Here is a 16,168-nt window from a genome sequence, read left to right on the forward strand (position 1 = left end):
GTCAGTTCGCTTGCTATGCTGGAAACTCAGTGACTTGGAGGCATTCTGTACACCAATGGTTTATGGAACACCCCCAGAAATTTAATTTCCTGCTTGTGTGATTGACTCCCAGAAGCCTGCAGTAAGATACAAGCCAGATTTTAGGCATCCAAAAACTTCATTTTTTGTGAGATATTCCCAATGTGTTAACCACTTCTAAAGGGTGCAGACCCTTCAAATTTCGTAATTAGAATACTTCAAGTACATCATCTGATTAATACTCCCAATAGGTTAACCACATATAAAGGAATGCAGACCCTGCAACTTTCCTTATTAGAACAATGCAAGTACATCAGCAGGTTAATAATGGCTTTGAAATTGTGCTACTTCATTGCGATTTTAAAGCTGATCATTAGGATGATTTGCACTGGTGATGTAATTGCAGCTTGCAACTTCATTTAACAGAAGTCAATGCAAGTCGCAATGAAATCGGTAAAAAATAGCGCAGGATCTTTTTTTATAATCGCTGAGACATGAGTCGCAGCAATATGAATTGTTCTTTTGCAAGCATTGAGGTATGTCACCCTGGTGTGAGCGAGGGCTTACTCTTTATTGTAAAGTGAATGTACCCAATAAAAAATTTAAGTTTGTTATTTGCTTCCTTTTTGTCTGTTAAAGTGGAACTAAACCCATAGGTTTAAATGTTTCTCAAAATGGTTACATTCAAGGCATGCCATGAATTATGACTGTCACAGTTGCTTGCACTGTCAATCAAACTGTCAAACCATCAAATGGCTGGTGTAATAACTGATCACATGTGCAGCACCATGAAAACTGCAGATCAAACTGAGACCAAGATGGCAGCTTCATTGACTGTAGAGGACAGGAGGGTTTAGTTCCACCTAAAAGCGTAAATAAACCCTTAGCCTCTTTTGAAATCTGAAGTTAGTATGGTGCTGTACATGTGATCAGCTTTGACACCAGCCATTTGAGGGCTTAAAAATAGTTGTAAGGCCTAAACATTTTTTACCTAAATACATTCACTGCTTTCAGGGCTGGCCCTACCATGGGCCTCATTGGCGCCATTGGACCCAGGCAGAACTTGGAGAGGGGTGGACAATTGACTCCCAAGATTTTTTTTCCAGCAGTTTTGTGTATCATCAGTTTGTTGCGCATTACGGGTGGCATTTCCCCATCTCATATTGCCACCCGTAGCGCAAACTGATGAGTATGAGGAGGCAGAGCGCCTACTCCGGGGAACATACCTCACATGATTGTGGTGTGCGCAATGATGTCAGACATCTGCGGACACCATCTCATGCAGGTCAGCCTGGATCTTCTAGGGCGGTGGAAGCAGCAGACACAGGAGTGACAGGAGCACTGAGGACAGACAGTGGGTGTTTGGTGGACTGGTCCGGTGGTGAGTTATGGAAGAAGATAACAGTATATATAATATTTTCTAAATGTTATATCTATATAAAATAATGGATGTGGGGGCCTTTTGGTGGGTGTGATTTCTTTTTTGGGAAGGCAACATTTTTTTAAATCTTGGACCCAGGCAGCACAATGTCTTGGGCCAGCCCTGCCTGCATTGAGTTAAAAATGTCCCAGTAGCATTATTGCACCCTCACCCCTCCCTTGTATTTACCTGAGTCCTCACTTAATCCAGCGCTGTGCCCATCTGTAGCAGCTCTCCCCTCTCTCCTTGTTCTCACAGGCTTTGCTGAAGCAGCAGGAGCCATTGGTAGAATGCAGGGGTGTTATCGAGCAACACTGTGTGTGTGTCAATAGATGTACATAGCCCAGCTCAGGATCGAGCCCGCACGAGTGCTCCCCATAGCAAGCAGCTTCTCAGGGAAGCACTCAGGGAAGAGGAGATGCCTAGGGCACTGATAGGGGACTTCAGAAGAGAAGGTTTGGAGCAGTTAGGTAATGTTTATTACTAAGAAAAAAATAACTTTACAATCACTTTAAGAGCCCATTCACATTAGTGCGACTTGTCAGGCGACTTGTCAGCCTGACAAGACGCACTCGGTCGCGGGTCCATTGATTAGCACGGGACCCGTTCTAATAGGAGCGACAAAATTCGCTCCGACTTAGAAAAAGGGTCCTGTACTACTTTGGGGCGACCTCGGAGCGACTTGCATAGACTTCCATTATATGAAGTCTCTGCAAGTCGCGCCGAAGTCGCGGTGCACAGCGGTGCACGCGACTTCACAGGTCACCCCCCAAAGTCGTGTCGCGCTAGTCTGAATGGGCTCTTAAGGTGAACTTTAGTTATTTTCTTTTTTTTTTGGTACAGCTGCAGTCACAACAATTACCTGTAATGAAGTATGTCCCATATCCTTCAGGCAGTCCTTGTGTAGAAATCTTTTCTTCAATGACGCTGGGTCCTTTTCACAGTGCTGAACTTCCAGCACTGTGGGGTTAACAGCTTTGGATCCAGCACTGAAGTAGGTCCCAGTGGATGCCTCCTTTCTGTTCTCTCCTTTATTGACAAAAATCCATGCATTGATTACACAGTATCCAACACGTTCTATCAATGAGGGGGAGGTGGATGAATGACAGGATCCTTTCTCCCGATTAAACAAAGTCTTACATTCTGTAAAAACAATCCAAAGGTTTTTGCAAATGGAGGAAAGAAAACAAAGAGACAGGCCACCCTCAGGGCCTTATTCTGTGTGCTTCAATTTTAGACCCAAAGCTATAAATACCCACAGTGCTGAAAGTGAAGCACTGTGAGAAGGACTTGACATTTATCGGAATCATCAGCAGATAGGACAATTGACATACGTCATTACAGGTAAGTATGCAACCACATCTGTAGCAAATAAATAAAAAATAAACTGCGGCTTGAAGCAGAGCTCCACCCAAAAGAGGAAATTCTGCTTTAAGCATTCCTCCCCCTCCTATGCCACATTTGGCATGTTATTTTTTGGAGGGGGGAGCAATTACCTAGTTTTGACAGGCATCTGCTCCTACTTCTGCTCAGGCCACGGAAGTTCTCCTCTCCCCCTTCCTCCCTGCAATCTTCTGGGACATGTCAGAGGTTCCAGAAGATTGCCTTACCAATAAAGAGGCGCAGCGTGACATGCCCATGCTTAGTGTGCACTCGGCTGTGAAGACGCAAGCTGTCACAGCCAGGTGCCCACATTTGTAATGCTGGCGCCTGGGAGGGGCGAGGGAGAGAAGCAAAGCTTTGGGTGGCCGCGTGGGCTTTGGGTGGGACAGGTAATTATATGTTTATTAAAAGTCAGCAGCTAAATTTTTTGTAGCTGCTGAATTTTAATAAACGCAAACACGGCTGGAACTCCACTTTAAGTGCTGGTTCACATTTATGTGATGCGGGAACGCTGTGAATATACAGTGTGCTCCCGCATCGCATCCGCAGCACAGGCAGTTCACACTGCCATATGCGATACGCTGGGGGTGTCAATTCAAAGTTAATGACACCCCCAGATCAGATCGCATATCCCAGTGTGATCTGAGAGTTCGCACAGAATCGGATTGCACTAGTGTAAACCACCATGCGATCAGATTCTGATGCGGAGTAAAAGAGGGTCCTGTGCGTCTTCAGTGCGACTGCGGTGCGAATTCAGCCATACAAACTGTATGGCTGAATTTGCACCACACAGACATCGCATGTAATTTTAGGAGCAGTGTGCTCTGAATTACATGCGATCTCTGTGATCGCATAAATGTGAACAAGCACTAAGTCTAAATTTAGACATGCACCTAAATCTCTCTTTCCTCTGAAGCCATATCTGTGCTTGGACCAAGTGTCAGAGGCTACTGAAAGGCAGTGAGAAAGCGATGCAATGCCTTCTGACCGCCAGTTTTAGCCCCATTTTGCCAACAAATGCTTCACAACTGCTTGCATTTCACAAGGTTGCTGGACGTTTGCGGCTCTTTCCCATTTGCTTTACTGTGTAGCTTTTGGTGGTAGGCAAGCTACATGTCAGGTGAAATTTACCATAGGCTCCAAGCATCATGGCATGTAAACACCCCAATCCACTGCTTATTGCAGCTTGGGGGGGAAGGTGGCAAAGACGCAACTCAACCGTGCATTTTTTCAGCCTCTCTAATGGAAAGTCTAAACAAAGCCTTAAAGTTCAGTTGAGGGCTAACATAAGCACACTGGCAATTGTTACATTTATCCCCAGAGGCATGCTTTTGAATGTAAGATCTCATGCGCGCTGGACGCTATGGCTATTTCTCCTAGACGCCCTTCTTCCTGGCAGCGTCGTTTTGGCAGAAAAAAATGCTTGATGCGTGTAAATGCATGTAACGTGTTTAGGCACGTTTATTACTTGGGCTTTCATTTGTTTTATTGGCCACGTTAGCCAATTATACTTTTCTTTTTTTGCCTCCAAACGTCCCTACCTTTAACCACTTGCCGACCGCCGCCCGACTATATACGGCGGCGGTCAGCCCCTCCCAGGCAAAGTGACATACCGGTACGTCACTAGCCTGGGAGCGAATATGGGGCGATCGCGCGCCGCCGGAGGCGCGCTCCCGCCCCCGCTCGTACCCGAAGAAGCCGGTCACTCGCGATCTTCGGGTAGAGAGGGAGAAAGGCAGGCGGCTAATGTAAACAAAGCCGCCTGTCATTCTCCCCTGTGTAAAAGCACAGATCACTCGGTCCTGCTATGTAGGACCTATTGACCGTTGATCTGTGCTGTTACACACACAGCCACATCCAATGACAGTAAGAAACATGCCCCTAGGGACACACTTAACCCCTCCCTCTCCAATAAAGTTAACCCCTTCCCTCCCAGTGTCATTTTTACAGTAACAGTGCATATGTATAGCACTGATTACTGTAGTAATGTCACTGGTACCCCCAAGTGTCAAAAATGTCAGCCAAGGGTCTAATCTGTACGCCGCAATGTCGCAGTACCACAAAAAAAACGCAGATAGCCGCCATTACTCGTTAAAAAAAAAACAACAAAAATGACAAAAATCTTTCCCTTAGTTAGTAATCGCAATAACTTTTGTGCAAACCAATCAAAATAAGCTTATTGCGATTTTTTTTTTACCAAACATAGGTAGCAGAAAACAAATTGGCCAAAAATGTAAAAAAATTTTGATTTTTACATTTTTTTGGGGGAATTTCATATAAAAAATGTGAAAAATATTGTTATTTTTGCAAAATTGTCGCTCTTTTTTTGTTTATAGCTCATGATCGAAAAATCGCACAGGTGATCAAATACCACCAAAAGAAAGCTGTTTGTGGGAAAAAAAGGACGTCAAATTCATTTGGGTACAGCGTCGCACGACCGTGCAATTGTCCGTTAAAGTCACGCAGTGCCGAATCGCAAAATACCCCCTGGTCAGGAAGGGGGTAAAATCTTCCGGGGCTTAAGTGGTTTAAACTCCTCTGAACGCCTATAGTGTGCATACTAACACACAGGTGGTGTTTAGAGGCAGAAAAAAAAAAAAATCTAGGCGCTCCCCAGAGCAGCTTTAAAATGTCCAGTGCACATGAGGCCTAACTGTTTTGTTTTGAAAAGTATTGAAAGCATTTAATTATATATTTTTAATAAAACAGTATCTGTAGATCCTGTTCAAAATCTAGTGAGCTGATAACTTCATATGCTTTCCGCGGACTGTTACCAGTTACTATTATTCCAAGTTCTCTTCTGTGGAACACCTTCCTTTATAATATAGAGATGAAGAGAGAAAGAGATGTGTGCTATAGTCCTAACACTGCTTTCCATCCTACCATGACAATGCCACTCCTCCATAGATACAGTAGAGCAGATGAGTGTTTTTCCCCCCGGACGGGAAGTGAGTTACCAACACTTTTAGCTCCATTGCACTCTGCTGGGCTTCTGGTGTGTCCATCTGGCTTTAATAGACTCCCTTCAAGAATGCCTGCCCTTCATTTATCCATTTTTATAAATTCTCCAACACAGAGACTCTCATAGATTAGAGTAAAGCCTCGTACACACGCAACGAATTTCCGCCGCCCGGTCGTCCGTCTTTTGTCCAGAGTCGTGTCTGTTGGTTGGAATGTGCTCTAGACTGCACACGAATTTTCCCGCACAACAGAATTCTACTTCAGAAGTGATGTCATGTGTTGGATTGCTTTGTATGTGTTCTTTCATCTCTGAGCATGCCTAGTCTTGCACATAAGATTTTTCCCCATCGAAATCTGTACTAATGAGACGAAAATCGGACGTGTTTTGATGGTCGGCAAAAATTTTATAGCCTGCACACCAGGATTTTTTTGGGCCGAAAAGTCAGAGTCGGTTGTCCGAAGCATCATACTAACAAGCCGAAAATCGTCAGATCGGTCGCCGGACGAAAATTCCCAGCCGAATTTCCACTCGTGTGTACGGGCCTTTAGAACCCCATTTCACAGAGGAGCTTTGATGAGGCAGTGTGGCTTCAACATACTGTATACAGTATTTGCAAATGTTGTGCAACTAAACTTTTGTTTTAATACACATTGTTTGACAGTGTAAGGTTTTTTTTTGCCAGCTAGTTGGTAAGTGTCCTGGAAAATAAACTTAGTTTTGTCTCTTTTGGCATATACTGTACATTATGTGCAAGTGTAAACCCTTACAGGCTGGTAACAAGTTTAAATTAACCACTTTACGTCTGCTCACAGTAATACTACTGCGGCAGAGTGGCTCGTTATCGTCTGACGACGTAGTATTAACGTCGTCAGACACTCCCCCTTCTGGGCGGCGCTTGCGCGCCGCCGGAGGCTCGCTCCCGCTGTTTTCATTCACAGCGGGAGTCGGGCCAGGGGAGGAGCAGCGGCGATCGCCGCTGCTCTGCCCCGATCGCCGGGGATCTAGTGTGGAGATCCGCCCGCCTGTGTAAACACAAGCGGACGGATCTCCATAGTGACAGGGAGTGACAGATCGGACTGTTCAGCATAGCTGGACATCCGATCTCTCCATGACTCACTCAGTCACCTCCCCCCCTACACGTCAGTAAGCACCAGGCATACATTAACCCCTCTCTCTCCAATAAAATTAACCCCTTCCCTGCCAGTGTCATTTTTACAGTAACAGTGCATATATATAGCACTGATTACTGCAGTAAAAATGTCAGTCAAGGGTCCGGTCTGTCCGCCGCAATGTCGCAGTCCCACAAAAAAAATCGCAGATCGCCGCCATTACGCGTTAAAAAAAAAAACACCAAAAATGACAGAAATCTTTCCCTTTGTTAGTAAACGCAATAACTTTTGCGCAAACCAATCAAAATACGCTTATTGCGTTTTTTTTTACCAAACATAGGTAGCAGAAAACAAATTGGCCAAAATTTTTTTAAAATATTGGTTTTTACATCTTTTTTGGGGGGAATTTCATATAAAAAAAATGTTAAAAATATTGTTATTTTTTCAAAATAAACGCTCTTTTTTTGTTTATAGCGCAATAAGTAAAAATCACACAGGTGATCAAATACCACCAAAAGAAAGCTCTGTTTGTGGGAAAAAAAGGACGTAAATTTTGTTTGGGTACGGCGTCGCACGACCGCGCAATTGTCAGTTGAAGTCGCACAGCGCCGAATCGCAAAAAGTGGCCTGGACGGAAGACAGCAAAATCCTCCGGTGGTAAAGTGGTTAACTTAAAAAATACAACCTACCTGATGAATGGCTCCTAATTTAATCATTCTCACCTGATGTGCTAGTTTTCTAAAGAGTTTGTTACCAGTCATTTCCTAAAGTACAAGTTCACATTTGTTAAAAAAAAAAAAAAATCCCTACAGGGGTTTTCCCCCCTCCTTCTACCAAGTATGCCCCCACATGACCTCATGATGCTGTGCAGATCTGCTACTCACTGCTGGACTCTACGCTGCTCCAGAGAGGTGGACTTAATATGGTCATTTGTTGATACAAGGGCACTGACATTACCAGCATCCCACCTCTTTGTTTCTGTGTATTGTGGGGTGATAAATGATCTGGCCCGCAGCTGATTAGATTAAAAACAAGTGCAACTTTAAAGTTTAGATAGTTTAGTTCGAACGATGCCCAAGCTCATCTCCAGTCAAAAAGTATAATGTATTTATTGGTCCTGCACTGACCTATTTCAGAGCCCACTACAGCAAGTATGGCCCCATGTGTCTTGTGACCCTGACCAAGTCCAGCTCACTCCCAAGACAATGTAGACTTTTTATGTTTAGAAGGCGTGATTCAGGGGGTTATCTATATTTCTATTATTATTATTATAAACCTGGAAATGATAATCTCTAAACACTTCCAGATTAGAGCTGTCTGACTCTTGGCTCGACAGTTTGGTTGTCTGCAGATCAGAGAGCAGTGCCAACCTGCATTTAGTGCAGCCGGAGAAAGCATTGTAAAGTCTTGTTTTTTTTTTTAAATAACAAAAATGTTATACTTACCTTCTCTGTGCAGTGGTTTTGCACAGGGCAGCTCGGATTCTTCCCTTCTCAGGTCCCTATTTGCTGCTCCTGGCCCCTCCCTCCTGTGGAGTGCCCCCACAGCAAGCAGCTTGCTATGGGGGCACATGAGCCGAGCTGCAGCTTCATGTGTCCATTCAGACACAGAGCTGTGGTTTGGCCCCGCCCCCTCTCTCACCTGATTGGCTAACAGACTTTGATTAACAGCCGAGGGAGCCAATGGCGCTGCAGCTGTGTTTCAGCCAATCAGGAGGGAGAGTCTCGGACAGCCGAGGGACTCATGGACATTGCTGTACAGAGATGGTGCTCAGGTAAGTATTAGGGGGTGCTGGGGAGGCTGCTACACACAGAAAGTTTTTTTATCCTAATGCATGAAATGCATTAAGATAAAAAAAAACTTCTGAATTTAGAACTCCTTTAGGAGCACCTATCTTTAGTTTTAGATTTTTACATGGGGCGCATTTCAGCTCCCTTATGACAGGAATATAAAAGTTTAAATTAAATTAAAAAGTATGAAAAAATATTGAATACATAAATAATAATAATAAAAGCCCCTTGCCATCCACACAAAGGAACATACGTAAATGCAGTTGGGCCCTCATTTCATGTGCATTCCTGTTGCTGGCAACAACTTGCAACTAGCAGTCCCATTGCACTGAATACCTTCACTGTAAAGCTTGCTGACAAATTAGTTTCAAACTTCCCAGCACAAATGAACTTTAGGACAGCATGTCAGTAATGTGTTGGATTTCTGTTCCTGTGAAGCTCTGCTCCTGTCCCTGCCTATATTGCTTGTGATGCAGACAGCTTTATCTCCATCTCACACATTGGGAAGAAGCAGATGAATTGTTCATGCCCAGAGCAAGGAAGAATGGCAGCATATATGTGACCCAGAAATTGTTTTTACCTAGTTTAGAAGTAATACTTATATATAACTGACAATTCATAGTTCACTGGCTTCAAAGGAGAAGCACTTTTTGTCTCCTGTAACTACTGCAATCTCATAGCATTTTCACAGCTCAAAGGGTTTCATTGTTAATACATTTTTTTGTATACTATATATTGATTTAAAATAGCCTTTTGTGACAAAGCATTCCTAATTTTAAAGAACAGCGTAATGTGGATGAATAACTATTTTCTATAATATTCCCTGTAATATCGGGAGGTCTAGGGGCATAACACATCCCAGCTTCTGGCATGTTCCTGATCTAGATTTGTGAAAGGTGGCTATTTTTATTATTCTGTCACTGATCCGGTATACTTTATGTAGATCATATCAGCTAGAAACTGTTTTGTATTTGTAGCACTGCCCCCTAGGGGACTGCTGAGAATTGTATTTTATGGATTCCCCTGGGTTACCCATAGCAACAGTCTGTAGAAACGTATCACTTTAGACGATTGGCTTAGACAATGAACAGCCCAGGGGTTTTGGTTTTTGTGTTTTATTTAGAACTGGGATGGGAGAAGGGATGAGTGGGATACTCCAGCTATGAACTATGCACAAATCTTCAGGACAACTAGCTGTAGTGTGCAGCAAGGCCGCTGCTTCACCTTGCCACTGAAGTGGCAAGGTGAAGCAACATCCTTTGAGAAAGATCTTTTGTGTCGAAACGCATCAGACCCACGCCAGAGACAGCCAGAGACAACATAATCTAAGTGTCCAATACTTGTCTGTATACCCTGGATGTATGTAAGTGCATTTCCCTTATTGTGATTAATAAAATTTCCAAGCGGATTTACACTATGTTTGCTCCATTTGGTTCATTTCTCTATGTTATCAACTGAATTGGAGCCTTCTTCTGCCTGCATTCGTTATGGTTGTATGGGAGTATCCCAGGATACAGTATCGGTTTGGAGACTCATCACACACCTTATGAGCCTGTTTGACCCTTGTACTGTATGGTATTTTGGGTCCAATCATTCTGGCGAACGCATATATCATTCCCTGTTGGTGTTGGGATTTGGCGTGCCCTGTGATTACACTTTGCACCTTGGAATAATTTTTCTTCACCATCTACACCTGGGACTGATTATTGTGTTCATTTACCATATTTATTCATGATATTTTCATTTATCATCATTGTGTTAAGCACTATTGTACATTGGTATATGATATTTTCACATTTCACAACTTTTAGCGCTGCACTTCATATTTCTCACTTATTGTATGATCAACAGCTAATTCAATTTTTGCATTTTTTTATGCTGTACATAGTTACTTGCATCCACTTTCAGTATTTGGCTGTTTATGTTAATGTGCAGGTGAATCTACTAACTACTGAATAGCTTTAAAACACAAAAAAGTTTAGTGAAGTCTTCCTCTTTAATGAGAATGAAAAATATCAAAATAATTACAATTTTAAATTATAAAGGTGCTCTGTGTCTTTTGGTTTATATCATACATTTCCACGAGGCATATTTAATGTTTGTATAGAAAATGTCACCTAGTCTCCCTTAGTTTTGACAATATTACAATTATTTAACAAATTAAGAAAAACTCTTTTTGTACTGTTCCTGCCATCCAGTCACACTCTTCCTTTTTTTAGTAACACTCTTCCTTTTGTTTTCCTAACCTGTACCGTGAGAATTAAAGGGTAACTTTCGTGGGGAAAAAAATAGCAAAAAAAAAAATATATATATATACATATATATATATATATATATATATATATATATATATATATATATATAGTGTATATTATTGCAACACAAGTCACATTGAATTGAATGGTATTAAAAATGACCTTTCCTTTTCAATCTGCAGCCGCTGTATTTTTCTGAAAATGCAATGCAATATGGCTACCTGGAGTTGTTCTGTACACAGAATGTGTATTGAACACACCCAAGAAACATCATTTGCTGTTTGTGTGATTGGCTCACCAATTTTCCTAGAAGTCTGCCTAAGATACAAATCAGATTTCCCGCATCCCCTGCCACAAAAATTTCATTTTTGGTGAGATACTTCCAATAGGAACATTTCTAAAGGAATGCAGGCCCAGCAGATTTCCTCACTAGAGCTCTGCAGCTGCACAGCTGGTTGATAATTATGAAACCACTCTCATTAGACTCACTCAGCACAGAGGCACAGAGGAACAAGCAGTGATTTATTCAGAATAACAAAAGGTAGGAATCTGCAACAAAGATTGTTATAATCCTGCAATGTACATAGATCACCCAGAGGGGAATGTTTTTTTCTCAACAGAAGTGAAGTTACACTTTAAAATTTGAACATGAATGGCCAATAGAGAAGATTTCCAGCCATGGATATTTTATACATAGTTACATTGGTCCAGCTTGAACCAATGTATGTATGTATATACCATACCTGACTGATCCCCCTGGAAGCTGGAAACCACTGAACTAGACACACTACTCTGAGCTCGACTTGCCTCTGGGTTCCATGCCGAGTCACTGCCCTGCTTCATTTGGAACACAGGAGAATGGCCACTTTGCACCAGCACCATTCAGAGAATTGATTGGACAAGGTGGAGAGGCAGTGCGGTGACAACCCATAGAGCACCACAATGAACGATAAGGCACTACCACACATTGTAGTACTCTGCATCAGAAAAAAATGATGCATCTCCAATTTTTGGTCCATTTTGGAGTGTTGCCAGCCTATTCAAATGAAAAGAATGACTTATTGCAATGCACATTGAGACTCAGCATAAAATTAGTTAACTGGAGTGCTTTGCACAGTGCACCAAGACGAACCAGTGTGATTGGACTCCAAAGGTCTCAGAGGCAAGTCTTCTGTTTGACCAATGATAGGCAACAGTAAAACTTTAGCTTTCATGAAGATACAAGTTTGAGCATGACTTTTCACAAAGGGGGCAAATGGAAGTTGTCAAGATATGATAGGACCTGTATTTCCATACAAGCTGGAGATTTGTTGGTTGCCTATCTTTGCTGTTTGGCCACTACATTCAATAAGTAATAAAGAGGAAGCTAAAAATTCCATGCAGCTTCATGAATGCCACACACCTTTTGCTAAATTATAAATGACAGACATCAACTGACCAGTAAGGGTCTAACCAAGGATATGCCTACTAATCCTTTCTTTTTATGGTTTCTATTTTCACTATCAAAAATGGAAAATCCCTTTAATATCACACAAAAATTATACATGTGTGACTTAAGGCACCTGTCTATTGTGTCAAAAAGGACATTCAGTAGTACCACAAGTACAAATTTAGAAACAATTTGTATAAATTTTACTTGTGATAATACTGGTTTGCAGTTAGCTTATATTTTACATTTAACATTCCTTAGCCAATCTAGAAGGCAAACTCCCCATTATCAAAGTAATTAATAATATACAGTAAGTGCATATGTTCAATTGCTATAAAATTTCACCAATGGCTAAAGGCTTGGACTATAACCTAGATACAATTTTCAGCAATGAATTATTTCTTGTATATGACATACACTTGTCCTTTCTGTCTTTTTCAAGATGATAAACTAACTCAATCATTGTTACAAAAGATAAAATAATCAACTTTGAAAATACATGTTGACATTTTGTTTTGTTAGAAATTGAGAACGGGCACAACTGGAAAGTCACGGCATAAGAATCCCCCCCCCCCCAAAAAAAAAGCAAAACAAAATGGCATTCAAACAGGTCTGTTATGAGCAAAAGCATTTTTACATTCTTAATGTGTGCAGTAAATGAGAACTACAAGGACACAGGTAAGGTGAGTCTAAAGAAGGTGGTTTTGTTTTCAATTAACATAAGTGCACAGACAATTAAAACAAACTGTGCAAATGGTAAGCTACAAGAGTTTGCCCTAATTAATACATGGCATAGGGGTTTTGTAGCAGAGCTTGCTACATTCTTATCAGTATTCTCCCTAAAATGTCAACTTGATTCAATACAAAAGAAAATTTGAGTCAATTTTGTAAATACATCTGGTAAGATTAGCTGCCTGAGGAAACAGGGACAAGGTGAAGTAATGGCTGTCCACTTCCTGAAGGGGGGTCGTTGCCGAATTTCATCCTGATCCTGCCTTGTGGGTGATCCTCTGCTGGTCGAACTGAGACAATGAACCTACGCCTAAATGTTTCACATAAAATAATGTAGATAAAAGGGTTGATACAACTGTTTGCATAGCCCATGCTTATTGCCACACAGTAAGCATAGTGAAAGGCTAATGTAGGGTGGTCCATCACCAACTGGATTATCTGAAGTACATAAAATGGAGCCCAACAAATGAAAAACACCAAGCAAATTGCTATAGCAGTCCTAGTCACTTTCTTTGTACGTATCCTGGAACTCCTTTGGGCTGTGAGGGCTTCGGATGATGCCATTTTCAGCAGAATTCTCCGATATGCTAAAGAGATGACTGCAAAAGGAATGGCAAAAGCAAGAAAGAACTGATACAAGGTATACCAATAAATATCACTTTCTGGATTGGGGAGTGTGATTCCACATCCCAACACTCCCCCAGGAAGTGAAATAAGTCTAGCATACATCCATACTGGTGTAATGCTTAAGAGAGACAATACCCAAAGGATACAGATGACCATAATAGCTATAGGAGGCTTACGGTACTTTGCTGATGTGAAAGGATAAACTGTTGCAAGGTAGCGATCAATAGACATGGCAGTGAGTATGTAAGTGCTAGTAAACTGGCTGTTGGTATCCAGCGCTGTAATAAGAGTGCACATGGTTTCACCAAAGTGCCACACTCCATTACCAAGTAGCTGGTGGATTAGGAAGGGCATTCCAAGAAGAAAAAGTAGGTCTACCACCGACAGATTAATAATAAAAATATCAGGAACACTGCTGCTACACCGGAATTTGGACTTTTTGAAGACTGTGTAGATGACGACACTGTTGCCAATTATCCCCAACAAACAAATGATTCCAAATACAGTTGGCATTATCACATTAGCATAAGTGACATTGCTGCTGGGGTCTGGAAAGACAAAAATAACATGTAAGTATAACAGACAATTGCAAAACAATAGAAGTAAAACAGTTTAAACTGAGTATTCCTGTTTACTCATAGAGTTAATTCTTTATAAAGGAAGTCTACTTATTTCCATTTTGACTAGAAACTCAAGAAATTGACTGACGCTATTTACAGTAACCATTTGACCTTGGGCTGCTTACCAGAATTTAAATTTGTTTTTCTTCAGTCTTTAGAAAATCCCAGAATATACTGTTCATCTCAAATTGAGGCTTTTTGCACCATTGAAAATTAGGAGTAAATCTAATGTACATGAAGGCACCTATCTATTTCCTGTGACAATTTTAATTTCATATATTTTTATGAAAACATTTCCAGGGCAAAACCTCATCATCAAACTTCCTGTAGTAAAGCTGGTGTATATTGTGACATTATTTATAATAAAGGCATTTCCAAAAAAAAGGGTGGCACTCATGTCCATTTATAAATACCATACAATGCAAGAAGCTATACTTTCCCCAAATCCTTTTCTTTAAAAAAAATGTTTTTTTTTTGTTGTGTGTAGTACAGCATAACACAGGAGACATTATGCTAGATCTACTATACGTAGATAAATATTATGCTAGATCTACTATACGTAGATAAATAAAGTTCATTAAAAAAATAGCAGAAGTGCTGGTTTTGTGTTGGAATTCGGAGGGAGGATAGACCCTTTGCTGCCATTGTGCTATTTGCTGGGTGTCCGGTGTGCCCCTGTGCCTTTAAAGAGTGATGGGCTCTCTCCGGGCTCCCCTGCCCTCTACCTATCCGTTATAATGCATGTGCTTCTACTATGTAGGCTCTAAAAATTTAGAGTTAGGACTGCAGACAATACTGGGGTGCCATGGCGTGGCTCTGCAGCTTATGCATGTATTTGCAAATGTGTGCAAACTAAACCCCTGTTTTTAACGCATATTGTTAGAATGGATAATTCGGTTGGTTGCAGGCTGGTTAGTAAGTTGAGCTAGGAATTTTCTTTGGTTTTGTTTGAAATGCGTTGCCCTTCTATGTATTCCTTGCTGCAAAGGCCAGTTATAAGTAGGGGCAGTGGCCATTTGTTTGTACAGAAGGATAGACCCTGTTCAATAATAAGTAGGACACCAAAAGTCTGCCTTGTGCATTACCATTTGAAGCTTCTCTTATTACCATGAATGTTCTGCCTGTGTTGATGCCAAGGTTACTTACAGTAAATCTTTTTAGGTCAAAATGTCAGCATTGTTCAAGGTACCTTCATATATTTTCAAATATCTTCAAGAGAGTCTAGGATCTCAGACACATAAGGTACTATATTATGCTAAAAATTACTTAAACTTTGCTTAATAGGACACCCTGGGTTATTGGTTATTCTGGGGAACTCTAATTATTGGTGTTATTTGCAGGCAACTTGAAGAGCCTGCTATACCATCCCTAATGAGGTTTCTAATTTTGTAATCAATGCATATTTTCTCTAAGAACATTGTGTTGCCCCCTGCTTCTGTCTTGCTTGTAAGCAGCTACAGTGGTCTGTATTCTCTTATAAATAGTTGGTGGCAACCGCTTAAAAATGGCTACCCAAGATAATAACTATACAATCAATCTACCTTTTGCGCTAATAATTGAAATGCAGCAAGGGTTGTTTTTTCTTGCCAGGATTAGGGTTGAGCGGACACCTAGATGTCCGTGTTCGACGGGTTCGGCCGAACTTTAAAAAAAAGTCCGGGTCCGTGTCCCGGACTTTTACCGAACTTTTCCCGGACACCGAACCCCATTGAAGTCAATGGGGACCCGAACTTTAAGGCACTAAAATGGCTCTAAAACACCAAAGGAAAGGGCTAGAGTGCTGCAAATGGCAGCAAAACGTAATTAAGAGCATGGCAAGTGCT

The 16,168-nt window shown here is 41.5% G+C and overlaps 1 protein-coding gene across 1 annotated transcript in view; it reads right to left on the reverse strand.

Annotated features, from left to right (window-relative positions):
- Positions 1–12,936: 12,936 nt before the first annotated feature.
- LOC309558982 (melanin-concentrating hormone receptor 1-like) overlaps positions 12,937–16,168 on the reverse strand; it is a 76,204-nt gene continuing 72,972 nt past the window's right edge. Inside the window, exon 2 of the mRNA XM_082262089.1 lies at positions 12,937–14,273. Coding sequence (XP_082118215.1) covers positions 13,273–14,273 — 1,001 coding nt within the window. The 3' untranslated portion in view covers positions 12,937–13,272. The remainder of the gene's footprint in view (positions 14,274–16,168) is intronic.

The sequence above is a fragment of the Pelophylax lessonae genome (genome assembly GCF_965119305.1).
Source record: "Pelophylax lessonae genome assembly, chromosome: 6".
NCBI lineage: Eukaryota > Metazoa > Chordata > Amphibia > Anura > Ranidae > Pelophylax > Pelophylax lessonae.